We start from the raw sequence: 22728 nt of genomic DNA on the forward strand, positions 1-22728 counted from the left end.
CCCCCTCAGTTCTCCCCTGAACCACAGCACTCCCATTAGCTTGAGCCTTTTGCTTTGCTGTTCTGGTCAGAATCATGATTCCAATTTAATTCAATAAAATTTAAAACAAAAATTAAATCCTTAAGTTATATCCCAAACAGTTATGTTATATATATATATATATATATTTTTTTTTTTTTTTCAGTATCTAGTGTTCCCTTTATACAACTTCCGTGTCACATGTACCACTATAGTTATGTATTAATTATTTGTTACGATTAAGTCGTTATATATATTTATAGAGTTAAAAATACAATTTAATTGACAATAAAGTTTATCAAGATTAATAGATTTACTGATTAATTGACAATATTATATTATGAACTTTACTACACTAAGCTTATGCTATCTTGTAAAAATGGCGGGAATTCACGAACGGTATTTCTACGGACTCGTAAGTATTGATTAGCTTCGAAATCCCGCTATCTCAATTTAAAATAAACTAAGGATCCTGACTAGGTCTATAATCTACTTATAGAAGATAATTTGATATAACAATTGGTTAATAAATCGACTAAATTTGGTTAAAAAAAAAAAAAAAAAAAAAGACCTCTCGTTCAAATTGTGACACGTGGATTTGATACCGTTACCGATACTAAGTAATATCTACAGAATCTCTGTCTAAGTTAAACTTTAAACTAAGTATCGTAACTAGGAATATAAAGCTACTCTAGAAAAAAAGTTAATATGACAATTTAAACTAATAAAGCAGAAAATAAATCAGGAAAAAACTTCTCTGTTTGAAGAGCTTTAAGGAGCAATGTCTGCACAGGCTAACCTCGCACCCAGATATAAATTCGAAAAGCCAATTAATAAAATGCCTGCTCTTATAGTGTACATGAGAGTATGTTCACTTTTACTATTATATGGAAATATAGAGTTATGGGGATAATGTTATGGTAAATAGAAATAAATCATCACAACTATCTTGCAAAAAATGAGATAAGGCGATTACAATAGATAGGGAGAGGCCCTGAGAATGGAGAGAGAGGAATTATCGTATAAAGTTGCAGAATTAAGTTGGCAGCGGCATTAAGATGAAGATTGAAAGTAGAATAAATATATATAAATAATTAACAGATATTGTAATTGATACCAGTGGGTAGTTTTTGAGATTTACTGTGAAGTTTACTTTGTGAAGTTTACTTGAATTACTGTGTAGTGCATTGTTCAGTGTTATAGTTTCAAGCATTCTCTAATAGGTTTTTTTTTATGCAGAAAATAGCTGATGAAAGACTGAAGAAAACGAGTGAAATGCTTCAGGGTATTAAACTATTAAAATTATATGGTTGGGAATCTCTTTATGCCAGTTCAGTACAAGAGGTTCGAATAAAGGAACTCAGATTGCTTTCCAGCGATGCTGTTTATGTTGCTCTCAATAGTAGGTATTAATATTAATTCTGTAATGATGATTATTTTATCCTTCATTAAAAAAAAAAAAAAGAAAACTGACCAATTTACACACAGTCAATTGTGCCCACCTGCCAATTGTTATTTATGATGGAGAATCCTTTTTTTTTTTTTACTCAATTTAACCTCTTCTCCATCTCAGTTCGGTAATATAGTGTGTCAAAGAGTTTTTTTTTAACTATATGTGAAAACTCCATCTTTCCTCCTTTTTTATGAAAACTCTGTTTTTCTCCATCTTTTTCTTTTCACAAAATATAATAAATATATTTAAATTGGAGTTTTTAAATGTTTTTTGAATTTCTCTTATTTTTCTTAATGAATTTTTCTGTTAGATTTACTGTCCTAATGTATGTTGCAAAATAGAAATGTGAGTTAATAGCATTGTTCCCTGTTATTTGATTGTTTCATGGTACTTGTGTAGTGCAAAGCTAATTTACAAATCTTTCAGTAAGGTGCCAAAAAAAATTGCAATTTGGTTATTTAATTACCAGAATACCAATCAATCATAACCATGCTCCCAACACTTTTAATCATTTTCTCATCAAAAGCTCTTCAAAGTACATGGTCAAGGTTGATGGTCCTCAGCATCCTAGATCACAACACGGTGGTGATATCGTATCCAGTGGAGTTCCCCCCCCCAGCAGTCATTTTTATCTTTGTATCACTGGAAAAGAATGCGAAATGAAATGATATGTGCGATTTCTGTTCCTAAATTTGCTTTTTTTCCTCAACTTAACTATCCATCTGTAGTCATATCTATTTTACTACCTGATGGTTGTAAAAGAAGCATGACTGGTTGTGAAAAAGGTATTAACTAAAGAAAACACATACTTACTAGCATCCTAGTTTTCTTTTAACGTATGGATAGACTTGTCAGATCATTTTCTATCATACCAAATACAGTTCTCAATACAAATAGTCAATTCTTTTCTTATTCCTCCAACAGCAGAATGTTAGAAGAATTCTGAACACAAAGAAATTCCAAGAAAGCTGTATAGAATTCTGATGGCATTTCTACTCTTATTTTGAAATCTGTGCTCTTATGCATACTTATGTTCTGTTTTATTTTCTCATAAAATTTTCTTATATTCAGCAAGTTCCTAAAAAGTGTGAAAAATCCCTCCACCTCCTATTCATTCTAATTATCAACAGAATCCATCAACTTCCAAGTCTTAAACTATCTTACGAGACTATCTTCTCATAAAAATTAGATTATAATCTTGATTAGATTATAATCTAATCAAGGATAGCCAATATAGATTCTATACATTTGCTTAATGTTTACTCATATTTTGAAGAAATTCAATAGGAAAATTTTATGACACCCAAGCAGTTGCTCTTGGCATTTGTATTTATGTAACCTGTGTTGTGAATGACCAAGTATTGTGTGAATATTAAGTAAATACATGTGTGTGTGTGTGCGTGCGCGCGCGCACACACACACACACACACACACACAGAGAGAGAGAGAGAGAGAGAGAGAGAGAGAGAGAGAGAGAGAGAGAGAGAGAGAGAGAGAGAGAGATAATTCATCTCCATGCCATATGAGTCCTATTTTTGTCATGATTATACATCTGTAGATATGATAATTTGGGCAGTTGTTATAAGTCATGGGCCCAACCCTCATCAGCACCACAGGTACATTTTTTTGCAGTTGCTGGTATAGACAGGTCGGTAACCTTTTCTTTTCCTGTTTAGGATCAGCCGTTAGGTCTATGTCGATCCCTATGATGTCAGTAGGGATGTCTTCTAAGCCTATAGTTAGGCCTCTTCGAATTACAGTGGACCCCTGCTTTAAGATATTAATCCATTCCAAAGACACCATCATAGTCCGAAAATATCGTATTGCGAACCCAATAACACATTGTGTTTTGGTAATTCGTTCCAGCACCTCAGAATTTTAAATTTCGCTATATAACTAAGCTATTCATCTCTCGAAAAGATGGTTTTTATAATGGAAATTGTACATATTGATTAAAAAATATTTATTAAAATTAATATATTGATTAAAGCAGAACACAAAAAATCACTTCAACTAAAGGATGAAAAAACAAACCACACGGTCATTGGCTGAGAGGTCAGATTACGTGGTCATTGACCATGTAATCCGACCAATCGTAAGTCCATTGCAAATAAGTGAAATAAGTAGGTTCCAGTTAACATGATCACTGGTTAGTAGAATCAGCCACTTTATAAATCAAATTTCAATAAACCAATTCAAATCATTAAAATGCACTACTCTCTCATCATTATTATTTATTCGGTTATAAGAATCAATTTTGAACGCCTTCGTGATATTTTTCTAAAGCACAATTCCGGAGGTCACAACCATAAAACAACAAAAACAGTTTGCGGTTTCGGGTTTATTGGGCTTTTCTGTTAGTGCAATCTATTATAAACGGGTAGTAAACTTGATTTTATTGCATTTACGATAATACGGATAACTGAATTCTGTGGGTTTTTACGTTATGGTGAAACTGAAATCTCCAATCATATAAAAAACAAATTTTCAGAATATTCTCTTCATTCTTATTTTTTAAACTTCGTCGACTTGTTAATCTGTATCTCACTTGTGCGTATTGTGTTAGTTGCAATTTGTGCATATTGTTTAGTTGCAATTTGTGCGTGTTCTTTGTTATTGATTGTTTATCTTTTTTTACTGTTTTAAATTTTACAATCCCAATCCCTAAAAAAATGTCAGCTAACAGAAATATCAATTAGTTAGTATGTATATATTACAGTATAATTAAGCTATGTACGTAAGCTCAAATTTATTTTTATTTTGCTAACCTGTGGAAAATTATTCTTCAGATTTTTATGGATCATTTAATTTTGTTAATTGGTAAGGTAATAAAGTGTAAATTTGTGCGTTGTATCTTTACTTTTATAGCCTGTGGATAATATTTCTCTTATTTTCGCTTATTAGGATTTCATTTAATAGAATTAAAATTCAATTTGCAAACGTGATCACAATGACCAACACTTACCACATATTGTGTAGTGAATGATATTTTATTATGAAGAGTCTATTGTAAGGTTATTGATTCAAAGTGAACCAATCGTAAAGTGGAGCTCCACTGTATTTCCAAATCTAATGACAGCGGCAATATGTGGAAGAAAAGTTCCTAGAAAAAGGGCCGTGAGCTTGCCTGCTGTCCGTTATGGGGAGATCAAATTAAGTGCTAATCTAAACGAAACAGTGCAGATTGCCTGTGCACATCCGTTACAGAGAATGTCTGCTAGACAGAAGCTGAAAACACGTTAAAACCAATAGAGGACAGTTGGGGAATTGGAAAATGTCCATTGTAGAGAGATGTCCGTTAAAGAGAGGTGTCTGTTAGGAGAAGTTTCACTGTATATATACACCTAATTCTGTTTTTACACGATAGATACGTTCCTGAAAAATACGTGTAAAAAAAATTCGTGTAAAAAAAGACATTGTATTTATGGAAGAAAAGAAGATTGGTTCCGGATCTAAAAAAATCAGTAAAAATAATTAAAAAAAAACACATAAAAATATTCGTTTTAAGCTTATTATTTTATTTAAACAAAATACACATGTAATAATATGTAATTAAAATGTATTAAAATAAATTTGTATGCATATGAAATGAAAAAAAATTCTTCATGAACAAAAAAAATCTGTTTTACACATAACAAGATTTTATTCATTTTCACTTTCTGATAATAAACGGCACATATGTTTGCGTACGACTGGAATATCACTGCCATCACTAGAAATGTTGTGGACATCGTCTTCTTCCTCTATTAATGAAATTCTTTCTGTGATCTCTTGAGCAAAATCAGCACGAGTCTCCTCTGGTGCTGATGTTTCACCGGTTTTACGAACGAATTCAGTTATTAATCGTTGTGTTCGTGTTTTGGTTAGGCCGTTATATAATTCTCTGTAAGAGGCTGTCAACAACTTCAGTTCACTTTTAAACTTCCCAGTGCGTTCCTCATTAGGGTCATTTTTGACAAAATGATTACCTAATTTTCTGGCCAGTTCCAGACCATCTTTTATTAAATCTGCATTTAGAACAGGATCATTTTCTTCATTATCACTACGTTCTGTGGGATAAGGAGTCCCAAGGACAACCTCTAATATTTCATCTTCGCTTAGGGCTTTGTCGGTTAACAATTCATCAATATCTTCAAACGATAGATCATCGAATCCTTCTCCACCAATTTTGTGTGCCATTGTAATAATGTTGGGAAATTCGGTCGTATTAGGGATGATGGGATCTTTGCTTTTTGCACATTGTCCCCAAACCGCTTTCCAACACGCATTTAAAGTTGCTGGTTTTAATTCAATTAACGCTAATCCAACTTGATTGATACAATCCATAATTGAGAATTTCTTCCACACATCAATGATTGTTAGTGTTTCATCATTCAGTTTGTCCAAAACGTGTTGGAATGTTCGTTTTACGTAGTATGTTTTAATTGTCGCAATTATACCTTGGTCTAGCGGTTGTATCAAAGATGTAGTATTAGGTGGCAGAAATAAAATTTGTACGTTTGGGTGTTCCAAGACAGGATGGCCGGGTGCATTGTCAAGAATCAGAAGAACTTTAAATTCGAGACCTTTCAAATTCATATAACGTCTGACTTCTGGGACGAAACATTTGTTGAACCATTCTGTAAAAATAGTAGTGGTCACCCAGGCCTTCTTGTTTGCCATCCAGTGAACAGGCAGTTTATTGATATCGACACCTTTCATTGAACGTGGGTTTAGGGCTCGATTTACCAGCAGTGGTTTCAACATACGATCTCCTGAAGCGTTGGAGGAAAATAATAAGGTCACGCGATCCTTAGCTACCTTAAAAAAGCAGTTTTCTGTGATTTGGCTACATACGTTCTGTTGCATTCGTTTCCAGAAGAAACCAGTTTCATCTGCATTCCACACTTGATCAGGAGTGTATCCTCCATCTTCAATAATTTTTGCAAGTTCCTGCGGGAATACTTTAGCAGCCGATTCATCTGCAGATGCAGTTTCACCTTTAATTTTTATATTATGAAGAGCATTCCTTTTAAGAAACCCTGTCATCCAACCTGTACTCGCAGAAAATTCATACTTTCTGTTTAACTGAGATGAAATGCTTGGCTCCTTTTCTTTAATCTGTCTGTAAATTCTTAGTGCTGTTTGCTTGATGGTATTTCCATCTACTGGTACTCTTTTTTTGTGACTGATCTTCTATCCATATTACCAGAGCCCTTTCCATTTTTTCCTTGACAATATCTCTTGTATATGATGATGAATTAACACTTACTTTTGTTCCAGAACATACCGACTTCCTAATTGCAGCTTCATTTTTCTTAATAGTTCTTACGGTAGCTTCATGTACACCAAAATGCTTTCCTACAGACGTAGCCCCTTGTCCAGTTGCAAGACGATCTAAAATTTGAATTTTAAGTTCCAAAGAAATCGCTTTCCTTTTCATTTTGGTAATAGGCGAATTATTCGACATTATATAAGGGCTACCGAAAAATATCTCAGTTATAATTAATAAAAAAAGGTATGAAAAATTTGTAAACTTACAATTTATTGACTATTGGCAAAATTAATAAATTTATATGTGCACAAATTTCACTAAAGATTCTTTCACTTTGAAATAGAGCTTACTACTACATGTCTTCCGAAGGTACAATGCACGAATACCGTAAATGTGCACCAAATTCAATAAAAACGTTGATGATTCATAGATACCTAGACGTACACATTGGTAAGCAAAAGCACGCGTTTCAAAACGCACACACTAGCTGTTATCCAATCTATTGGCGCGTGTAATATAGAAATGATACTAATATGCCACAAATAAAAAAAAATTCTTACAATTTAGGCAAAAAAAATTCATAGAAATCGTGTTAAATCAAAATGACTCGTGTAAAAAGAGAATGAAATATTTATTTTGAATTCGTGTTAAATCAAATTCGTGTAAAAAAAGTTCGTGCAAAAACAGAATTAGGTGTATATTAAAAAAAAATGTTATATAATACAGCCGAGCTTATTTCAATACATAATTCCTGAGGCATATGTTTGTGTTATATTGAGTCTCACTCGACAAGGGAGCATAAAAGGTTAAAAGTAACATAATATTGTACGTAATGAAACTGTTATCTTTTATAAAATGAGGTTTTTGTAATTTTTTTATTTTGGAATTATAAATAGAATAATCAGTTGACATGTAAATTCTGTCATTGTGGTTTATGGAACACAGTAATAAGGATTTCCCTTTTCATAACGAAATAAATATATAGATTAAAAAAAAAAAAAAAAGTTTAAGTAACTTAAACTCAAATTATGTGGCACCCCCGGAATATTGTTGCGGCACCCTGGTTGAAAACCACTGCATTAAAAATTGAAAATACAAAGAACTTGTAATGATACATGGCTTGAAATCTGGCAGCCACAACTCCACCCACAGTCTAGTTATAGAACAAATAAGCAGGAAGAGGTTTTGTATTAACAAGGACAGATATCATCCATACACATCTCACTCATCACTACATATGTCCAAAAAAATTAACCCCAGGGGCACACTTAAACATTAACCCCTGGGTGTGCCAAGCCCATACTCTGGTGAGTATGGGCTTGGCACACCCAGGATTTTGAGCTGGATATCATCATTCTTCTTTTTCTTAGTGATTCCCTTCTATTTCTGACTCTATTTTCTCTCTCTCTCTCTCTCTCTCTCTCTCTCACAGGGTAACTCAGAAATTTTTTTTCTCTGGTGCAGCATTAGCCTCAGGCTTCCTTGTACCATATAGCTAATAATAATAACTAGGGGGCTTCGCCCCATGCTCGCTTTGCTCACCCACCCCTGCACATGCTTTTCTACGTAAAATGTAGAGGTCTATGGAGTAAGTCAAATCTTTTTTATGTAAAAGACACATCTGTCGAGACGTACTGGTTGATATCTAATCAGGAAATGACCTATGTAATTACAGCAGACTCTCCATTTACCAGGATAAGATTAACCAGGACACTTTGATTCCAAATAAATAAATAAATAAAAAAAAAAAAAAAAAAAAAAACCCAGAAATCATAAAATTCAAGTAATAAATAGAATAGATATAAACAGATGTTTTGCAAGTCGTAAATAAGCGACAAGAAGTGGCGTCATTAGGAGATTAGTGTGCCTATTATCTTACAACCCCCCACTGTCTTCACCCCTGTGCTCAAAAAAAAAAAAAAAAACCAAAAACCAAATGTTTAGTTTTGGTTTTTGGTTTTTTCCATCGCACCGCAAAAGGACAAATTTTGTTTCATTATGCATGTCAGGGATGTTGGAATTTTTTTTTTTTTTATAGTAACTCTTTTTGTTTTTTTTTTTTTTTTTTTTTTGTTTAGAAATTGTGAAAGTGATGGGCAAATGCAAGAGTTGTGCTTTCATTTAAACAGAAACTTGGAATTATTCAAAAGTTTGAAAACGGTGCATCCATTAAATCTCTAAGAACCATGATAACGTTGGTAACCAAACCATACACAACATTATAAAAAATAAACGGAAGCATCGTGTTGGACATGGGAGTAGTGCATGGTAAGCTTTTTATTTATCGCTGTATTTTTTATGTAGGTTGCTGAACATTTTTCGATCCAGCAAGTCCTCGATTTACATAGCTTAGGACTTTAGCATTAGTAGAGACATATGATGCAAGAAAGCAAGCTTATGCAGCATCAGCCAAAAAAAAAAACAAAAAATAAATAAATAAATAAAAAATAACACTTCCACTTCACCCCTCTGTTCGTTCGAAATACCTGTCCAGCTGAGCCTTAAATTTATTTAGACTATCAACTTCCACAACAGGGAATGGAAGTCTGTTTCACCAACCAACTACCCGCTGGATAAAGGCAAATCTCCACACATCTAACCTACATCTGCCTTTCCTCAATTTGAATTTATTCCCTCAAATGTGATTATTCTGAGCAAGAGGAAGAATCCCATCGGCATTGAGCATTCTCAAACCATTCTAGGCTTTATACACCTCTATCAGATCACCTCGCCGGTGCCTAGTCTCCAGAGACTGTAATTTGTAAAACTTAAACCTTTCTTCGTAAGAGCAACCATTTGTTCCATTCACTAATCTTGTTGCCCTCCTCTGTACTCGTTCCAGTAGCTCTACAACCTTCTTGAAATGAGGCCTCCAGACCTGTATACAGTACTCAAGGTGTGGCCTGACCATTGCCTTATACAAGGGAATAATTACCTCCTTATCCCTGCTAGAAAAATTCCTTTATATCATTGACAAGACACCATGAGCTACTCTTGCAGCCTGTCTGCACTGCTCAGAGAACTTCATATCTGCCTACGCAATTACCCCCAGGTCCTTTTCATTCTCTACCACTGTCAATATAGTACCACGGAGCTGATCCATTGCTCTGTGGTTGCTGTTTCTCATATGTAGTACTTTACATTTGTCAATGTTAAACTTCATTTGCCACATCTCAGCCCATCTGCTCAACCTTTCCAGATCCTGTTGCAGCAGCAGCATAGTGTCAGTAGTGTCCTTAACAACCCTGCCCACCTTTGTATCATCTGCAAACTTGAAAATTAAGCTTGATATACCATCATCAGTATTACTTATAAATACAGAAAACAATAATGGACCCAACACTGAACCCTGAGGGACTACACTAATAACATTAGTCCACCATGAGCAGTGTCCATTGATTACCACTCTGTCTTCTCCCCCTCAACCACCCCTTTATCCATAGCAGCAATTTGCCTCCAATGCCACACTGCTCCAATTTGTGCAGCAGTCTTCCATGTGCAACAGTATCAAAAGCCTTTCTAAAATCCAATATATAATGTCAAAGTTGTTCCCTGCATCCAGTTCTTTTGTGACTGCATCATAGTATCCAGTCTAAGATCCAATATATAATATCAAAGTTATTCCCTACATCCAGTTCTTTTGTGACTGCATCATAGTATCCAATAAAATTGGTCAGGCAAGACTTTCCCTTAACAAAACCATGCTGTGTCCAAGCTATAACTGAAGTCTTTTCTAGATGATCCTGCAGTGCTTCTTTAACCAGTGCCTCCATTAATTTCCCTGGAACAGAAGTTAAACTCACAGGTCTGTAATTACCTGTGTCTCCATTTGTTCCTCCTCCTTTGTGGATTGGGGTCACATTTGCACACCTCCATTCCATGGGTACCGCCCTTGAGTCCAGGGAAGCTCTCATAATTATGGCTAATGGATTGCTTACTTCCTTTGCCGCCTCCTTTAATATAACTGGACAAATTCCATCCACCCCAGGTGCCTTTCTTGTGTTTATCTTGAACAATTTCTCCTCCACTTTACTCTCTATTATTACAAGATTATCTAGGTTACTGCCAGAGTTGAATAGATCTCTGGCATTCCTCTTGCTGAATAACTCCACTTATGTGAATGTTGATGCAAAATATTCATTTAGTTTGTTACTACCTGAGCAGGATCATCAACAGTTGAACCATCGTTATCAAGTGGACCAATCTGATTCATCTCCTTCCTTCCCTTCTAGAGTTTACATAAGTAAAGAACTCTTTGTTGTTTTTCTTTGCATCCTTTGCCAAAGATTTCTCATAATCTGCCTTCGCCTGCCTAACCTCCTTTATAACTTGGTTACAGATCAATTTATATCTATCATAGGCTTCTATGATAGATATAAATTATTATAAATGTCACATGTTAATTTATATGTATCCCATACATTTTTCTTCTCTGCCATAAGTCTCATTAGTTCATCTGACATCCAGTTAGGCCTAAACCTTGAACAATATTTGTTAGTATGTAAAGCCTAGTAGCTTCCAAGATAAGTTCTTTGAATCCTTGCCATTTTGAATTTGCTGTTGGTAACATCATCAGTTGGTCCCACTGTATAGAATTTAAATACTGTCTCAGACCATCGTAGTCGCCTTTACGAAAGCAAAAAACCTTCCCTTTTCCCCTGATGGTAGTTACCTCTTTGTGTGAATCCCACTTCAGCACACTGTGATCACTGCCACCGTGTGGTTCCTTTATCTGCAGATTCTTAATGCATGAAGAATCACTACTGATAAACAAGAGTATTACTCCCTCGAGTTGCCTCCTGAACATGCTGATGTAGAAAACAATCATCCAATAAATCCACAAAAGCCTTGCTGGTGCGTGAGTGACCAACCCAAAAATTCCAGTCAATATCTGGGAAATTAAAATCCCCCATTATAAGACTCTCTGATTTACTGGCCCACTCTATTTCCCTGTTCAGTTTCTTATTATACTCATCAGAGTCATTAGACCTATAGCACACTTCTGCTCTCAATTTTGATCTCCCAATGCTTAAGTCACACCAAACTGACTCGACACTGCACTGTCCAGCGATGTCGACTGGCTTCACTTCCTTGGATTTTATGTTTCTTAACTAATAGCATAACCCCCTCCTCCCTTCCTATCCTGTCTATCCTTTCTGTAGATGTTGTACTCTCCAAATTCCAGTTTTGCATTCCTTATATCTGTGTGACAACACGTCTCTGATATCCCAACAATACCTGCCTTTGATGCTTTGAGCAATACCTCAAATCCATCAAATTTATTTACTAAACTCCTAGCATTGGTGTACACGCAAGTATACATGCACCTGTTTCTATTCTTAGCCACCCTAACACAACCCATATGTTTACTTGTACCGCAATGACTCCCTGCAGTCTCTGAAATATCCTGTATCTTGTTTTCCAGGCTTCTGCTCATTCCAATAGAAGCAGTGCAAGAATCACTTTCACCTCTGCCAGTGGCTACTGTTAATCTATTAGTCCTTGTATCCCCCCAAGATAGCAGTTTTCTGACCCACCTAACACTGACTCGATATCATCAGCAAATATTCTTGCACCCTTTCTATTTAAGTGTATCCCATCCCTGTAAAAGCAGTCTCTCCTGTTAACAAGTACAGACCAGGCTGAAAAAAATTCTATCCCTTGAGCCTAAACCTTGATCGACAAGGCTCTCATCATATACTCCCTCCTATCGTGTCTGGGCAGAATTGCAGACACTTTCAAATTCAACCCTAATTCACGGCTTTTTTTCAACAGTGACCTGTACATGTTAAGTAATTCTGCCGATCTCCTACTCTTAATATCATTAGTGCCAACTTGTACAACTATATCACCTTTTGTGCTCTTAAAAGATGATATCTGCTCTACAAAGGTTGATGACGTTGTAGAGCAGATGATATCTGCTCTACAACGTCATCAACCTTTGCCCCTGGCAGACATACCCTGGTCCTGTTCAACCTATCCTTTTTACAAAGCACCGTTTCCCTGACAGTAGAGTCAGCAACAACTAGTAGTTCCTGTGGGACCAGTGCATTCTGCCTTTCTGACTTACATTACATTATTTATAATTTTTTTATATGACTGAAGATTTCAAGTGAAGGAGACACACATTTCACCATAATGTAGCAACTCACAGAATTCCAGCTATCGGTATTATCACAATAAGGTCTAGTTTACTTCCTGTTTATTGAATTGCAATAACAGAAAAGCCGAATAACCCGGAAAGTGCAAATTGTTTTTATTGTTTTATGGCAGTGACCTCCAGAAATGTGCTTTAGTAAAATGTGAGCTTGCGTGATAATAGTGAGTTTTTGCCTTAACCCTGTGAAGTTCACGTCTGATGAGTATGGGCTTGGCACACCCAGGGTCCTGAGCTGGATATCATCATTCTTCTCTTTCTTGGTGATTCCCTTCTACTTCTCTCTCTCACTCAGGGTAACTCTGGAATTTTTTTTTTTTTTTTTTTTTTTTTTTTTGCTGGTGCAGCATAAGCCTCAGGCTTTCTTGCACCATGTAGCTAATAATAATAATATTCTTTTCAGAAAATTGTTTTTGACCGTTATCATGGTGCTGACTAAGAGAATAAGTGATAGCGGTACTAGTAAGTCTACCGAGGAAAGCTATAAATTTGGATTAGAAAATTAAAATAATAAGAATGTATGAAAATGGCCATACATTAACACCTATCATGCGGAATTTGTCAGTGCCAACGGTGAACACAACGAAGGACAGAATACGAGAAGTGGTTGGCACCAATGAAGGTCAACTATAATAATGACCAATGCTACAAAATACATATAAGTTTTTAGAGTACTATACAATAACATGCGTTTTTCTTCCTTTTATGTTTTCTTTTCTTATATGTCACTCCGGCTACTTCACCGCTGTCCCTCAGATAATTTAATTGAACTAATTAAAAATATATAATTATTTTTCTTCATTCTTCTGAGGATATTATGTGGTTTTTGTAATTTTGGCATATCAGGGATATATATAGTAGCAATATTTTATTAGTCCTTCCCGAGTTACGCAAATCTCGACTTACTTAAGAAGTCCTGGAATGTATCTCTTATGTTGGGGACTTACTGTATTTTTGGATTAACCGGGAAATCGATTATCTGGGAATATTTTTTTACCCTCTATCCCGGAAAATCGAGCATCTACCGTATATACCTGTGTTTGTAGTGCACGGCATTCTCAAGATCGAATAAATATCACCGTAAAATTCCAGAACGGTGTACACCCTCCAAAATGACAGCAAACAAAACAGTGGGAAAGCAGCAATTGACAAGTTGTGACTCCCATATTTTGACAAACGGACAGGTTGGCAGATGCCACTGCTTTCCACGCCCACCGTTCTCCTAGGTTGATATGCCTAGGGTGTTTTTCCCCACATTTGTCACTGTTTTTAAATTGGAACACTTTTTTCCATTTTAAAACAGTAGGATTGGTGGGATAAACACCCTACCTAAGCTAAGCCCTCCCTTCTCAATCACAGAAAACAATCAGAAAAGGGAGGTGCCTTCACCTGTCAATTATCACCGTCTTCCTTGCTTTCATCAAAGTACCTAAATGACATACTTTTACATAGGTCACTTAGGAAAAGGCCTTTTGCTTTGAGTTCCATAATACATGAAGAATATTGTTGCATCCAAAAGAGCAGGACTAAAATATATAACTGAAATATATACAAACTATACAGATATTTAAAATATTTACAAAATACTAAACTACAATATTTAAAATATTTACAAAATACTAAACTACAATATTCGTTAATATACAAAAAATTACAATGGAACATCAAATGTTAGACTGAATCACATGCACGAGGTTGGTGAACATTATGGAGACAGTTGTCAATAATTAATTGCATTTGTAGTGATGTAATTGCATCGCCCTCTTCTCCCATTGGCTCGAATAAATATCACTAGAAGAAAAACTTTTTTAATATATAGATAATAATAATCTCCCTCTTCCTCGATGCATGCAGTGCAATACATAGCTTTCAGTTAAGCACATCTTTGTTGACTAAAAATTTGAATTGTCTAACGCACTTACAGGAGCCATTGACATTAAAACATTTTATAGGAAAATTGAAAATCTGACTGACCTTTTTAAATGCTTAAAACAAATCCAGTTATAACATAAATTCTGATTTATTATAGCTTCTTCATGAACTTGCTTGCCACATAGGCAATCTCAGGATAGACATCTTGACCCTAGCAGCCCTTGTACCATTAAGCAGCTGTGCTGACTGAAACTTGAGCATAGGCTCTGGTGTTCAGTTGCATAGTAAAGTGATTAATGGGTTCTCTGTTTTACTTCCTTTGAGGGCATATATTTGCACAAACTGTTTTCCTGAACACTCCTATATTCTTCCCATCAGAATGCTGACTTTATGCTTAATCTCCTCACACTCTTTACGTCTACAGCATGGAAAATTGGACTGATCTTTTTAAATGCTTAAAACAAATCCGGTTATAACATAAATTCTGATTTATTATAGCTTCTTCATGAACTGGTTTGCCACATAGGCAATCTCAGGATAGACATTTTGACCCTAGCAGCCCTTGTACCATTAAACAGCTGTGCTGACTGAAACTTGAGCATAGGCTCTGGTGTTCAGTTGCATAGTAAAGTTATTAATGGGTTCTCTGTTTTTCTTCCTTTGAGGGCATATAATTGCATAAACTCTTTTCCTGAAACACTCCTATATTCTTCCCATCAAAATGCTGACTTTATGCTTAATCTCCTCACACTCTTTACGTCTACAGCATGGAAAGGAGTTGACTTTTGTTAGGCTTCAGTAATAAGTACAACAATGACCCTACATTATTTGCATTCCATATTGTGTATTTCACTGTAAAATTACTTTTTTGTTACATTGTCATATTATATTACAAAATAAATTATAAAAATTGTTAATTACACATCTATGGAATTTTACATAAAAAGATTATTAAGTAGTCTTTATTCTTACTTTTATTGATACAATGGACACATTGGTTATATTATAAATTATCAATACCCTCAGCTACTTTAAAACTGTTATTAAATTAGTTTGTGTACATTTCAAAATTTATAACTTGCATTTTTATAAAAATACACTCATGAGCCAAAACATCATGACTATCCCTGGTCATAATGTTTTGGCTCATGATGTGTGCCTATGTTGGCTGACTTTCACTGACAATGTGGGCATTTGAGCACGGTTCCTGGACATTGGACGACCAGAAAAGTTACCTGTCCTGATGAATCAAGGTTCCGCTTCATCATGTCTGTGGATGGTTGCTTATTCAATGGCAAGCAGATGAACAGTGATAACCAGACTACATGCTTAGACAAAAACAGGCTGGTGGCAGTGGTATCATGGTTTGGGGTATATTTTCATGACATCACTGGATCTCTTCATCCTGATTGAGCATCCCTATTTGCCAGTTCTTACTTAAGCATTGTTTTGGACCAGGATTTGCCTTACACGTTGTGATCATGTATTTGGGACTCTTAAAAAACACACCACCTCATGTCAGAAGGCCTGCATTGTATAGGAATAGTTTCAGAATAATGTCCAGGCATTTCATGTACTACTCTGGCTGCCGAATTCCTGAAAATCAGTTTCATGAAACATTTATGGGAGATAGGGTGAAACACGGCATATGCCAATGCCTCGCACTCTTGCTGAATTCAGGGATGCCTTTTTGTCTAGCTGGTTCAGAATACTTGAGGACATCTTCCATGTCTTGTGGAGTCAATGCCATGCTGTATACCAGCAGTTATCACAGTGAAAGGCAGCCCAGCATGCTATTAGATAGTTGGTTATGTTGTTTTAGTCATTAGCATTAATAGAGGGCCCCGGGTGCCAAGCGTTTCCGTGGCCAAGTGATTATTGTGTGTATATCGAGCGTTTTTCTTCCCAGCGACTAAGTTTTCCTTTGTTTTCTCTTGCATTTATTAAATTTTCTGTTAAGTAGCTCTAGTCTCTTATAAGAAATAAGAAGAGAGCCCAGAAAAAGGAAATCACCTTTTTCTTTAATTTAGATTTACTAACCGTACTAACTAACTCTACGCTTGGCCACAAAGCGGCACTGCTCCTGCCTCCCCGTGGCGGGGCCGGTAACCTGGGCGGTAAGGAGAAACCCCCAGGGCGAAAAGGAGCCATTATGGATAAAAATAATTATCCACCGTTAGAGCCTTCGAGCTCAAGAACAGACACTCATGACCCCAATCACGACTTAGAAAATGATCATCCAAAGAGACAGAAGACTAATCAGATGGAGCAACCCTGCCCATCCTTTTTAATTTTCCACTCGCTTACTAGTCAGCCAATGAGCAAACTGTCTCCCTTCGTAATACAAAAACATCTCGAAGGTATTGCAGGATCCCCTAAGACTGTCAAGAGATTACAATCAGGAGACCTGCTAGTGGAAACTACTAACCACAGGCATTCGGAGAAACTCTTACAGTTAACAAACTTTGCGGGCATTCCGGTAAAAGTATCTCCTCACGCAACCCTAAATTCATCTAAGGGTGTCATATCCAGTTGGGACCTGTTAAATGTCACAGAGGAAGAAATTACCCAAGAGCTGCAGGGACAAAATGTAATTCAAGCCAAACGTATAATGACTAAAAAAGATAATCAACTTATCCCAACCAGAAACATTATTCTCACGTTCAATACGCCCAACTTACCCTCCTCTGTAAAAGCAGGTTATTTACTTTGCCGTATCCGCCCGTACATTCCCAATCCTTTAAGATGTTTTAAATGTCAAAAGTATGGCCACTCACAAACTGTATGCAGAGGAGTTCCTGTCTGCCCCAACTGTGGTTCCTCGGATCACATACAAAGTGACTGTACGACTACAAAAATCACCTGTCCAAATTGCAAAGGTGATCATCCTGCCTATTCCAGAACTTGTGAAAAATGGAAAACGGAGAAACAAATTGTAAAATACAAGGTCGAGAACAAAGTGAGTTACCCAGAAGCAAGAAGACTAGTGGCACCTACTATGAATAAAAATATTTCCTATGCTAATGCAGTTAAAAAATACCAAACAGTCTCTACTCAAACCAATGTAACAGTTCCTACTAATATTTCAATTTCAGATTGGGCTAGAACTGTCCTCTCTGAGGAAAAACCAAATGTACGTAAACAACAACCCAAACTCTCAGACCAAGCAAATAATACTCCTCTTACAATACCAGCGGAATCTCCTCCTTCAATGAGTCCTACCACACCATGTATTACAAATTCAAATATAATCAAAAATATTCGAGACACAACCATAGACACAGATGGCACATCTATAGAGGAAGATCCTCTCTTTTAGAGATCCATGCCGAAGAAGAAGAAATGGACACTGGTCGGCCAGTCTTCCAAAAAAAAGACAAACACAAATTGGAACGCCATAAACCAATCACTTTCAAAAAGCAGTCAGAATCAGCTCCATCAACTAAACACAAATAATGCCTTGTATTTTACAATGGAACTGCAGAGGCTTTCGTTGCAATACAGTCGATATCCAAGATCTAATAAATCGATTTTCTCCAGTTGCCCTTTGTCTTCAGGAAACTTACTTAACTTTGCAAATTTCTCCTTCGATAAAGAACTATTGCCTTTATCGAAGGGATCGTAATACAGGAAATGCTGCCCATGGTGGTGTAGCAATCCTGATATATTCAGTGATCCCAACTAAACATATTCCACTTCAAACTGACATAGAAGCTGTTGCTGTGCGTATAACGCTCCATATTGAAATAACATTAGTATCAATCTACTTACAGCCAAACCGTACCTACTGTTTAAAAGATCTTGAAGATCTCCTTATACAGATACCTCCACCTCTTTGTATGTTAGGGGACTTCAACGGGCACCACCCCTTATGGGGCGATCCTAAATTAGATAGATGAGGTAGACTCATTGAGAGTCTAATAGAGGCAGCAAACCTCACTATACTCAATACTGGCACAGACACTCACGTTCAGCTCCCAAATGGACATACCTCAGCCATAGATCTCTCCATTTGTTCTCCATTACTGGTCCCGACCATAGAGTGGTATGTTTTAAATGATATAATGAGTAGTGATCACTTCCCAATCGTATGCAACCTATTAATAGCACAGGCTCCTCCAGCTCAACCATGTAGAAAATGGAAATTTGCCCGAGCAAACTGGGCAAAATTCCGGTCATCAATATCTTTTGATGAGGAAAAAATCCGTCTCCAGCCTATTGATGATGTGACACAATACATCACGTCACATCTCCTAAATGTGGCTAAAGAAACAATACCACTATCAAATCCTTCGGTTCATAAGCATTATAATTATTGGTGGAATGAGCAATGCACAAAAGCCAAAAAAGCAAAAAATAAAGCCTGGAATTTGTTTTGGCAATATCCAACAACACCCAATCTAATAAATTATAAGAAGTCAAAGGCAAAAGCACGCTTCATACAAAGGCAAGCCAAGAAAGAATCCTGGATCCATTTTGCATCAAGCATTAACAAAAACACTGACACCAAAATAATATGGAAAAAAATTAGACAGCTTTCTGGTAAGTTTCCTACCGTACCTTCACCAATTCTGTCCTGTAATGGGCAAGATCTATCTAGTCCTTTAGATATCGCAAATGCTTTGGGCAACACATTTGCTGAAATCTCAGCGACAGAAGCTTATACTCCACTTTTCCAGAGAATTAAAAACACTGCAGAACAGCACTCTGTTAACTTCCAAACTGCTCTCCTTCTGCCGTATAACAAACCCCTGCAATATTCCGAACTCTTGCATGCTATCAGAACAGCCCACAATGGTGCTGCCGGACCAGACGGAATCTATTACGTCATGCTACAACATCTTGATGACAGAGCTTTGCATCTCCTTCTGCTCTTTTACAATCGTATTTTTCTAGAAAATGTCTATCCAACTTCTTGGCATCATTCTACTGTTTTGGCATTCCTGAAACCTGGAAAAGATCCAACCAATCCCCATAGCTATAGACCAATATCCCTCTCAAGCTGCCTCAGCAAAATTCTAGAAAAAATTGTCCACTGTAGACTCGTCTGGATCATTGAGTCAGAACAGTTAATGAGCAATAGTCAGTATGGCTTTCGTCAAAACAGGTCATGCCTGGACCTTATGGTTAAGGCTGAATTTGCCATTCGTAATGCCTTTATTAAGCATGAACATCTAGTAATGGTTTCCATAGATATAGAGAAGGCTTTTGATACCACCTGCCGGCATGGCATACTAAGAGACCTTTACTCTCTTGGTCTGCGGGGCAACCTTCCTATATTTATACAGCATTTTCTGCACACTAGATCTTTTCAAGTTTGATACCAACATGCCCTCTCTGCAACTTACATTCAGGAAGAAGGTGTTCCACAGGGATCAGTACTGAGTGCCACTCTTTTTGCCCTAAGAATAGATTTTATCACTAAACAACTTCCAAATATTGTAGAAACTTACCTTTATGCGGACGACCTTGCTATCTCCTGTCATTCCCAAAATATGAGATCTATTGAACGACAGCTTCAGATATCATTAAATAAAATACAGCAATGGGCCAGCCTTAACGGCTATAGGCTATCACAACAGAAAACAGTTGCTATCCATTTTTGTAGACAACGCAAATTCCATCTGGATCCTGAACTTCACATCTCTAATATTTCCATCCCAGTCACTAGTAACATTAGATTTCTAGGTTTAATCATGGACAACAAGCTAAATTTTTTTAGAGCACATTAAAAAAGTACGTACTGCCTGCTTAAAAAAGATAAACATACTCAGATCTTTATCTGCACAAACGTGGGGTGCAGACCTTACCTGCCTTCTTCGATTATACAGGGCATTAATTAGATCCCGTCTTGATTATGGAGCTCCCATTTATGACTCTGCCAGAAAGAGTGCCTTACGCTGGCCTAATCCAGTACAATACAGTGCACTGAGGATTGCACTTGGCGCATTCAGAACATCGCCAGCTCATAGCCTTTACATTGATGCTAATGAGCCACCACTATCTTTACGTAGGAAATTGCTATTGCTAAAGTATTCTGTCAAGATACAAAGTTGTGCCTCGCATCCCATTCAGCCATATCTTTTCAATCCACCGTTAGAAAATCTGTACAGAAATAAACCTAGCATAGTAAAACCAGCTGGTCATCGCCTTCTTGAACTACTGCAGGTTTGGAATATATCCATCCATTCTGTAAAACAAGTAGCCACTTGTACCCAACCACCATGGGTTCAAACTCCTATACTGACCTGTGACACTTACCTCTGCCAGTGGGGAAAGAATATTTTGCAATCATCAAATATCAGACAAGTTCATGCTGTTCACACTCAAAAGTATATTGATTTTTTACCAATATACACAGATGGCTCTAAATCAAATTCAAAAGTTGGAGCAGCTGCAGTGTTTCCGAATACAATTGTATCAGCAGCCCTTCCTCCTGATTTCAGTATCTTCTCAGCTGAGTTATTCGCAATTAAACTAGCTTTAAAAAATCTCCCTCCTGACTGCTCATTAAAATCAGTTATTTACACGGATTCCCTCAGCTCAATCAACGCTTTGTGTAGTTCCTCAGATAAATTTCACCCTGTTATAATTGAAATTAGAAAATTATTACTAAAGATTAAAGAACGTCACCAACTGATCGCCTTCTGCTGGATACCAGCACATTCTGGTATTTTAGGCAATGAACAGGCTGATAAAGCTGCAAAAAACCCAAACAGCTTAGATTTCACCAATATCCCTGTCCCAGCCTCAGACTATGCGCTAATGATTCATGCTGCATGCCTAACAGAATGGACAGCACTATGGCATTCCCAAACGAATAATAAACTCTTTCAGATTAAACAGGTTCCGAAAATCTGGCCCTCCAGTGTCCGGACATCAAGACGAGAAGAAGTAATTCTTTCAAGAGTAAGAATAGGTCATACTTATCTAACCCATTTTCATTTACTCACAGGAGATGATCCACCACAATGTCCACATTGCTATATAAATATGACTGTTAAACACATTCTCATTGACTGCCCCCATTATAAACAAGACAGAATTTCCACCCTGCAATCACAGGTTATCCTTCAACAACCAATAACCCTAGAGAATTTGATAGGTGACAAGGCAAATATACCGGAATTCTTCCGTTTTCTGAAGCAAATTAGAATTTTTAATCTATTCTGATTAAGGACATTTCAGGCAGTATGATTCTTTCTCATAAATGAATAGGTGCATTATAGCCAAAGTTGCTTATGCGCCATGAAACCCCCACAACAACAACAACAACAACAACATTAGTAGAGCATATGATGCAAGAAAGCAACCTTATGAGGCATCAGCCAAAAGTAAAAGGAAAAAAAAAGAAAAAAAAAGAAAGAAAAACACCTTACCATTTTACCCAATCAGTCACTCCAAATGTTTGTCTAGTTCTGCCTTGAACTCATTTAAGGTGCTTACCTTCACTACAACAGATGGAAGTTTGTTCCAACTATCAACCACCCGCTGGCTAAAGACAAATTTCTGCACATCTATTCTATAATTGTGTTTCCTCATTTTGAATTTATGCCCCCTCAGGTGAGTAATCTGAGGAAGAATCCCATTAGCATTGAGCTTGCTCAATCCATTCAAGGCATTATACACCTCAATTAGATCACCTCACAGGTGGCTAGTCTCCAGAAGCTGCAATTTGCAGAATTAAGCCTTTCTTCGTAAGAGCCTTCCTTGGTAATAACAACCTTTCATTCCACTTTCCAATCTTGTTGCCCTTCTCTGTACTCGTTCCAGCAGCTATACATCTTTCCTAAAATGAGGCCACCAGACATGTATACAGTACTCAAGGTGTGGCCTGACCATTTCCAACATTTGCCAGCAGTATTAAGGGGGCAATCACCCCCCCTTAATACTGCTAGCAAAATTCTTGTATATCATTGACAAGACACCATGAGCTACTCTTGCATCCTTTTTGCACTGCTCAGAAAACTTCAT

General features: G+C 36.6%; 1 protein-coding gene across 2 annotated transcripts in view; it reads left to right on the plus strand.

Annotated features, from left to right (window-relative positions):
* Positions 1-22728, plus strand: part of LOC150081824 (ATP-binding cassette sub-family C member 8-like) — a 1084700-nt gene that overhangs the window by 181871 nt on the left and 880101 nt on the right. For both annotated transcript variants that reach the window (XM_090378918.1, XM_090378919.1), the window contains exon 8: positions 1258-1420. In XM_090378918.1, the coding sequence (XP_090235044.1) occupies positions 1258-1420 (163 nt within the window). The remainder of the gene's footprint in view (positions 1-1257; positions 1421-22728) is intronic.

Source organism: Mastigoproctus giganteus, chromosome 8, assembly GCF_048544385.1.
Source record: "Mastigoproctus giganteus isolate SK-2022 chromosome 8, ASM4854438v1, whole genome shotgun sequence".
Classification (NCBI taxonomy): domain Eukaryota; kingdom Metazoa; phylum Arthropoda; class Arachnida; order Uropygi; family Thelyphonidae; genus Mastigoproctus; species Mastigoproctus giganteus.